The 8,392-nt window shown below is 40.0% G+C and overlaps 1 protein-coding gene across 1 annotated transcript in view; it reads right to left on the reverse strand.

Moving 5' to 3' along the window:
• SLC38A11 (solute carrier family 38 member 11) overlaps positions 1 to 6,449 on the reverse strand; it is a 65,324-nt gene extending 58,875 nt beyond the window's left edge. Inside the window, exons 1-3 of the mRNA XM_005676034.2 lie at positions 6,002 to 6,449; positions 5,210 to 5,327; positions 903 to 977 (exon numbers count right to left, since the gene is read on the reverse strand). Coding sequence (XP_005676091.2) covers positions 903 to 977; positions 5,210 to 5,327; positions 6,002 to 6,040 — 232 coding nt within the window. The 5' untranslated portion in view covers positions 6,041 to 6,449. The remainder of the gene's footprint in view (positions 1 to 902; positions 978 to 5,209; positions 5,328 to 6,001) is intronic.

Here is an 8,392-nt window from a genome sequence, read left to right on the forward strand (position 1 = left end):
GGGGGCAAGGAGGCCAGCTTTGGGGTTTCTAGCAGTCATTTGGGGAAATGATGGCTGGGATTCATAGCCTCATAGGAAGATGACACTCTTGAGGCCCGGGTTGCCACTCCACCGAAGGGGACCGTTGAGGTGTTTCGCATCACCTGGTAAAAGGCAGCTAGGTGATCACACATAGCAGCCCACAGCAGCCACCAGTGCAGAGGTGGGGAGGACGGTCTGTGTCACAGAGATCCTAAGGCAAAGGAAAGCCTTTGTGTTTGTCATGAGGGGTACTGGGGGGATGACAGGGCAGGGATGCGATAACAGTGAGATAAGATGACTAGTTGTAAAGCCTGTACTTAGATGGGGAAGTGGCCAAACATAGGTGTAAATGAACTTATTACATGAAAAGTGGGAAGCGGGACAAAAGGGATACAGAAGTGCCTTACTGCTGCCTCTGAAGACTGGCAGGGGTGGTGGTGGTGGTGTGGGAACCCCCACTGGCTGAGAACCTGGGCTCTTGGTGCCATCTGCACGAACAGAGCTTGAAGAGGTTGTTCATTCATGTGCACCTGTCCATGTTTTTTGTGGGAAAGGAATTCCTGACATCTATATTTTCAGAGTACAGTCTCAGCCTTAATCAGTCTTTAAATTGACTCCTCCACCTACCACTATTGGCAGAAAGTGAAAACGGCACATGAAAAGGATTTAGGCCTGGTAATATATAACACTCTTCTAATCTGTTCAGAGGATTAGCAAGAAAAGTAAATCTCCTCAGTCATAAATGTCTAAATTCTTTTGGATTCTTTGATGTACTTTTTAGTTAGGAAATTCAGTTACAGGGGATGTGTATGTGTGTTTGTGTAAAACAATCATTGCATAATTTAAGTTGCAGGAATAAGCAATTATATAGTATTTTTTACCTGTAACATATGAAACCCAGAATAAAAGCAATATTCCCAGAGGAAAGCCAGCTTGCTTCATTGAATAAGGCAATCCTGGAAAAAAAAATGTGCCACCCATCACATTAATAAAACATGCAAATAGAGAGGTTTTCCCCCAATTACTGTACACAATAGGTTAAGAATATTAACATATTTATATGAGATAGTTGTAAACAGTGCATCTGAATACTAAAATTAAATGTTAGCATTATAATACTTACTGCAGAATAAAATGTTGTAAATTAAGGACATGTCACCAGAGTGAGTTTGTGAGGTAGAAGAATACGATAAGAAAGCATCACACGAGAAACAGATGCCCATTCACACAAATAATGTTCATTTCAGGGTTTTACCAGAATCCGCCTGCAATGTGGGAGACCTGGCTTCAGTCCCTGGGTTAGGAAGATCCCTTGGAGAAGGGAAAGGCTACCCACTCCTGTATTCTGGCCTGGAGAATTCCAGGGACTGTATAGTCCATGGGGTCGCAAAGAGTCAGACTTTCACTCTCAGGGTGCGGGGACACCTGACCTAGAATATGTGGAGAGTAATGACCCAGAGCTCTCCTTACAGGCTGGCTGGGAAAACAGAGACAATGATGAATCTAGAAGGTTTGGGGGACTTCTCCAACAGTCCAGTGGTTAAGACTTCACTTTTCAATGCAGAGAGAGTGGGTTTGATCCCTGAGGGTCAAACCAAGGATGCTTCCCAGCCAAAACACCAAAACATAAAACAAAAACAATATTGTATCCCTATCAAGCTACCAGTGGTATTTTTCACAGAGCTAGAACAAATAATTTCACAATTTGTATGGAAATACAAAAAACCTCAAATAGCCAAAGAAATCTTGAGGAAGAAGAATGGAACTGGAGGAATCAACCTGTGTGACTTCAGGCTCCACTACAAAGCCACAGTCATCAAGACAGTATGGTACTGGCACAAAGACAGAAATATAGATCAATGGAACAAAATAGAAAGCCCAGAGATAAATCCACACACCTATGGACACCTTATCTTCGACAAAGGAGGCAAGAATATACAGTGGATTAAAGACAATCTCTTTAACAAGTGGTGCTGGGAAAACTGGTCAACCACTTGTAAAAGAATGAAACTAGATCACTTTCTAACACCATACACAAAAATAAACTCAAAATGGATTAAAGATCTAAACCTAAGACCAGAAGCTATAAAACTCCTAGAGGAGAACATAGGCAAAACATTCTCCAACATAAATCACAGCAGGATCCTCTATGATCCACCTCCCAGAATACTGGAAATAAAAGGAAAAATAAACAAATGGGATCTAATTAAAATTAAAAGCTTCTGCACAACAAAGGAAACTATAAGCAAGGTGAAAAGACAGCCTTCTGAATGGGAGAAGATAATAGCAAATAAAGCAACTGACAAACAACTAATCTCAAAAATATACAAGCAACTTATGCAGCCTAATTCCAGAAAAATAAACGACCCAATCAAAAAATGGGCCAAAGAAAATTTAAAAAATGGGCCAAACAACTAAATAGACATTTCTCCAAAGAAGACATACGGATGGCTAACAAACACATGAAAAGATGCTCAACATCACTCATTATCAGAGAAATGCAAATCAAAACCACAATGAGGTACCATTTCACACCAGTCAGAATGGCTGCGATCCAAAAGTCTACAAGCAATAAATGCTGGAGAGGGTGTGGAGAAAAGGGAACCCTCTTACACTGTTGGTGGGAAAGCAAACTAGTACAGCCACCATGGAGACCAGTGTGGAGATTCCTTAAAAAATTGCAAATAGAACTGCCTTATGACCCAGCAATCCCATTGCTGGGCATACACACCGAGGAAACCAGAATTGAAAGAGACAAATGTATCCCAATGTTCATCGAAGCACTGTTTATAATAGCCAGGACATGGAAACAACCTAGATGTCCATCAGCAGATGAATGGATAAGAAAGCTGTGGTACATATACACAATGGAGTATTACTCAGCCATTAAAAAGAATACACTTGAATCAGTTCTAATGAGGTGGATGAAACTGGAGCCTATTATACAGAGTATAAGTAAGCCAGAAAGAAAAACACCAATACAGTATACTATGCATATATATGGAATTTAGAAAGATGGTAATGATAACCCTGTATGCGAGACAGCAAAAGAGACACAAATGTTTAGAACGGACTTTTGTACTCTGTGGGAGAGGGCGAGGGTGGGATGATTTGGAAGAATGGCATTGAAATATGTATACTATCATGTAAGAAATGAATCGCCAGTCTATGTTCGATACAGAATACAGGATGCTTGGGGCTGGTGCACGGGGATGACCCAGAGAGATGATATAGGGTGGGAGGTGGGAGGGGGGTTCAGGATTGGGAACTCATGTACACCTGTGGCTGATTCATGTCAATGTATGGCAGGGTGGGAGGTGGGGGGGGTTCAGGATTGGGAACTCATGTACACCTGTGGCTGATTCATGTCAATGTATGGCAAAACCAATACAGTATTGTAAAGCAAAATAAAGTAAAAATAAAAATAAAAACAAATTAAAAAAAATTGTAACAAATTCAATAAGAAACTTTAAAAATGGTCCACACCAAAAAAAGAGAAAATCTTAGAAAATAAAAAAGAATAGAAAGGTTATGAGATTCGAGGAAAGACTAACTCTGGGGTCAAGATGGGCAACTCTGTAGGAAAAGGAGAGGAAAATAAGAAGGCAAAGGTATTTTTTATAAAGCTGAAGTGAGTATATAACATTATTTATTATTAACTTTTTTGGGGGGAAATGGGCAATTTTAGATTGTGTACAATGAAACATTTAAAATAAAATGTACATAAACTATTTCTACCCAGAATGCTTTATTCCCCTGAAAACCTTCCCCTTTAAAAAATTTGCTGAGCCTAATTAAGAGGTACTTTTCAAGGTTGCTGACATGGATCAGCTTAAAGTATTCATATTAGGAATTAACTCCGGGATTCTGCCTACACCTCCAGGGCACATGGAGGCAGAATTTCAAACAAATCTTTGCCCCTACTTGCTATTACTTTTGGAGAAGGCAATGGCAACCTACTCCAGTACTCTTGCCTGGAAAATCCCATGGACGAAGGAGCCTGGTAGGCTGCAGTCCATGGGGTCGCTAAGAGTCGGGCACGACTGAGTGACTTCACTTTCACTTTTCACTTTCATGCATTGGAAAAGGAAAGGGCAATCCACTCCAGTGTTCTTGCCTGGAGAATCCCAGGGACAGAGGAGCCTAGTGGGTTGCTGTCTATGGGGTCACACAGAGTCGGACATGACTGAAGTGACTTAGCAGCAGTAGTAGCAGCAGTTATTACTTTGCATCAGTTCCTACATTTTATCTACCATATGAAAAAAATTGCCTATATATGGAAAATAAAATCAAGAAACACATCAGTGTGAGAAAGTCAAGGGAAGTAACTCAATTCAGATGACGCTGACTAAAATGTCAAAACTTTATAGGGAAAAAGTAATAGTCTCAAGGAGCATCTGCAGGATTTTGATTTGTCTCAGCTTTTCCTTAAATTGGATGTTTTCAAATAACAAAAAGAATAAGAAGCACTGAAAAAAAAAATAGCTGCCTTTATTATTACAATGCAACGCACTTAATTTTGCCAGAAATTTACCCCTGGCTTCAGACTGGGAAAATATGAGCAGCTCATTTCTTTCAATTCTGATTACTTGGCTCCTTTGTTTTAAAAATCCATTTAAAAACAATTTCTATTTACTGATTACAGTTAAAATTAATATATCATAATAAGTTTGGACTTTAAATTTTAATACTATATAAATGGGTAAGGAAATATTACATGGATTTGATTTTTCACAAGATTGCTATGTTTCCACATTAAAGTTTTGTATCTGCAAAATATCCAAATATCTGGAGGTTTTACACCTCCAAAAGGTTAGAGAAAGATGATCCAAGTAACAGTAGATATTTCAGAAACAGGGGAAAAGGTAAACTTGGTAACATTATCAACTGAGATACAGCCCATGAAAAAAATTTTTTAGTTATCTTAAATCTGCAGCTTCACCTTAATCTACCACACACGGAGGATACTCTCAAATGTAGAAAGAGTGTGTGAATCACCACCCTATCTTTAGTATAAGAGACTGATGGTGTGAACACTGGAAAACAGGAAGGCTTTTATGAAAAAAAATTACCAATTTTATAATTTAAATTTTTTTTCCTTTAAAAGTAGTCTATGAATACTAGCAACATAACAAATGTCTTAAATTTGGCCTTTTCATTGAAAAAAAAAAAAAAATCAAACACTTACCTATTATACCAGACCCTATAATTGAGTTGACAACATTAAAAACGGCAGCAGACTGACGGCAAGTTTTCCCTTTGTGCTTATGTTCAGAAACCAGGGTTTCTCTGTCATCTTGATGGCTCTATTTCAGTATATAAAAATGCGATTAAATAAAGACAGATCAAAAATTTTGAAAATTTCAAGATAAATACGCAAAGTAGGAGACTAACACGGTATTAGTAATAATAAGTAACGTCAATAATGGTAAGAAGATGAAGATAATAATAAAAAGTAACAGTAATATTTAGTAATTCAGAGCTTCTGAACACATTCCATCCTAAAATGTGCTAATTACAGCTGTGCCAAGTTCGTGGACTGCTGCATGAACTCCTAGAGTACAGGATCTCCCAGGGAGCAAATGATGTGATTTTGTGTGTGTGTGTGAAATGAAAGGGGTTACATTGAAAAGTGCCTGACCCCCTCCCCGCCCCCTCCCCCCACCAAAAGAAAAGATCAAGGCAATTTTTTTTCTCCTGGAGAACCTTGTTGTTCAGTCGCTGTCGTGTCTGACTCTGCCATCCGTGGACAGCAGCACGCCAGGCTTCCCTGCCCTCCACTATCTCCCGGAGTTTGCTCAAACTTACGTCCGTTGGGTAGGTGATGTTATCTAATCATCTCATCCTCTGCTGCTCCCTTCTCTTCCTGCCCTCAATCTTGGTGCTAAATCAAGACCCCGGGTGAAGGCAGCTGAACTCCTGCAGGTGAAGGAAACTTGAACGGTCCTGCCTTCAGAACTTGTCCCATCCCCAGTTTTACCTGCGGCGGGATGACGGGCCTCCGCCCCGGGTAGCCCATGGCTGCACCCGGGTCTTCGGCAGGTGGAAGGTTCGCGGGCGCGGGTCCTCGACTCCTCCGCGACCTCCGAGCCCGGCGTCAGCGCGCCGGGAGCGAGTCGGGTTGAGGCTCTGCGGCAGCGATTCGCCCCTCCTCCCGCGGGCTACCGCTCCAACTCGGCCGCTGCAGTCGAGGCGCTTTCCCCTCCGGGTTTGCCCAGACAAACGCACCTTTCCTGCTGAGGCGGAGATGCTACAGGGAGTTTTTTGAGAGAGGTAGCCCTCTCTTCCCGTATTTCGCCCCCCCCTCTTTTTTTTTTCAACCCTCCCACCCAACCTCCAGTTACGAAGTACAAGTTTATTGTGCCCACGCTGACCTGCCCAGATGGCACAGAGTTAAGATGGCCTCATTCTTGTCCATTCCCAAATTAGCTGCCCCTTGGCTGAAATCTGATACCCAGGTAAGAAGGCACTCACGGAGCCTCTTTTCTATTGCCACCTTCTCCTGCTCCCTCTACTTCTTTTATGTCAGAGATGACCCATGAAAAGCTAAGAGTTTTAAATGGAAAATAAAAAACTTTTCTAAAGTTTTATCAGAGCTGTTTACTAAGCATGCTTTTGTCAGCTGTTTTCAGAATAGATGACTTACAGAAAGGAAAGGAAGATGGAAGGATAGTGAAGTCAGGTAATGAACCATAAAAGGGGGTAAGGAGGAGTGTCAGGGGATGGGAAAGAAAAGGCACCTGCAGTATCCGAGCCACAAAGAATCTTAAATGACCCTCTGTTCACCCCTGTTACCCTAACATGAGGAGACAGGCCCAGAGAATATTCAGCCACAAAGAGAATACATAGAGAACAGTTTCAGGGACTGTAAGAATGGTAATATAACATCTTCTTATCAAATAATTAAAGAGGTTCTTTTTCATAAATATTTATTTAAAACTATGAAACATTTTAAAAATGTAGAAAAACCTAAAGAGAATTATAAACTTCATATATTCTCCATTATCAAAGTAACAAGCATTACTATTTTGTCATATTTTTTCAAATTGCAAAAATAAGCATTTAATGCCACAATAGACATCCCTTTGCCCTTCCTCATTCCTTTCGCTTCATTGCTAGACAACTAATTCATGAAGCTTGTGTGCTCCTTTTGTAGGCATGCTTTATGTTTTAATTCATTCATGTGCAGCTATAAACAATATATGAAGTGAAGTGAAAGTCGCTCAGTTGTGTCTGACTCTTTGTGACACCATGGACTATATAGTTCACGGAATTCTCCTGGCCAGAATACTGTAGTGGTTAGCCTTTCCCTTCTCCAGTTGATCTTCCCAACCCAGGAATTGAACCCAGGTCTCTTGCATTGCAGGTGGATTCTTTAGCAGCTGAGCCACCAGGGAAGCCCAAACAATATATAATGATATGTATATTTTCAAGATTTATAAAGATGGTCCCAAACTGCACTGTTTTCCTGTTAGCATTATTGTTTGTCTACCAAGTATACTGTTTCAATATTATTATGTTATATGTAGATACAGCATATTCATTTTATCTGTCTCACTAGTTCAGTTAGCCATCCTCCTGTGCTGTGTACTTATTCACTCAGTTGAGTCTGTCTCTTTGTGGCCCTATGGGCTGTGGCCCACCAGGCTCCTCTGTCTGTAGGGATTCTCCAGGCAAAAATACTGGAGTGGGTTGCTATGCCCTCCTCCAGGGGTCGTCCCAACCCAAGGATTGAACCCAGGTCTCCTGCATTGCAGATGGATTCTTTATCATCTTGTCACCAGGGAAGCCCTTAAGATTATTTCCAATTTTGCACTCTTGTAGAGCATATTAAATGACCATTTTTCTAGAAGTAGAGTTGTTAGGAAGTAGTTCTTGCATATATTGAACTTCACTAAATATTTCCAAATTGCTCTAGAAACTCATAGTCCCAATTACACTTCCACCAGCTGAGATGGAATTCCTGTTCTGCATTGTTAACATCAGGACTTAGTTTCTTTTTAAATTTTTGATGTTCTTGTGAGTTTTAAAATGGTATGTAATTATTGTATAGATTTGCATTAACTTAATATATAGTGATGTAAATCTTTTTATAATGTTTAATGAATATAATTAAATATTTTGGTTGTCCTCTGTTAATCTCATTTTTTAATCCTTTGCCCATTTGATTTTAGTTGTTAGTCTTTTTCTTATTGTGAGAGTTATTTATATATCTGGGGTGCCAACAATATTTGTGCACGTATCTTCTCCCAGCTTTTTTCTTTTAAAATTGTGGTTTTTTTTTAATGCAACATTTTCAGTTTTGAGATATTCAGAATTGGTAATCCTAAGTTGGATGTAAACACACTAAGAGAAAGAAAATTACAGCCTT

The sequence above is a fragment of the Capra hircus genome, chromosome 2, assembly GCF_001704415.2.
Source record: "Capra hircus breed San Clemente chromosome 2, ASM170441v1, whole genome shotgun sequence".
Lineage (NCBI taxonomy): Eukaryota > Metazoa > Chordata > Mammalia > Artiodactyla > Bovidae > Capra > Capra hircus.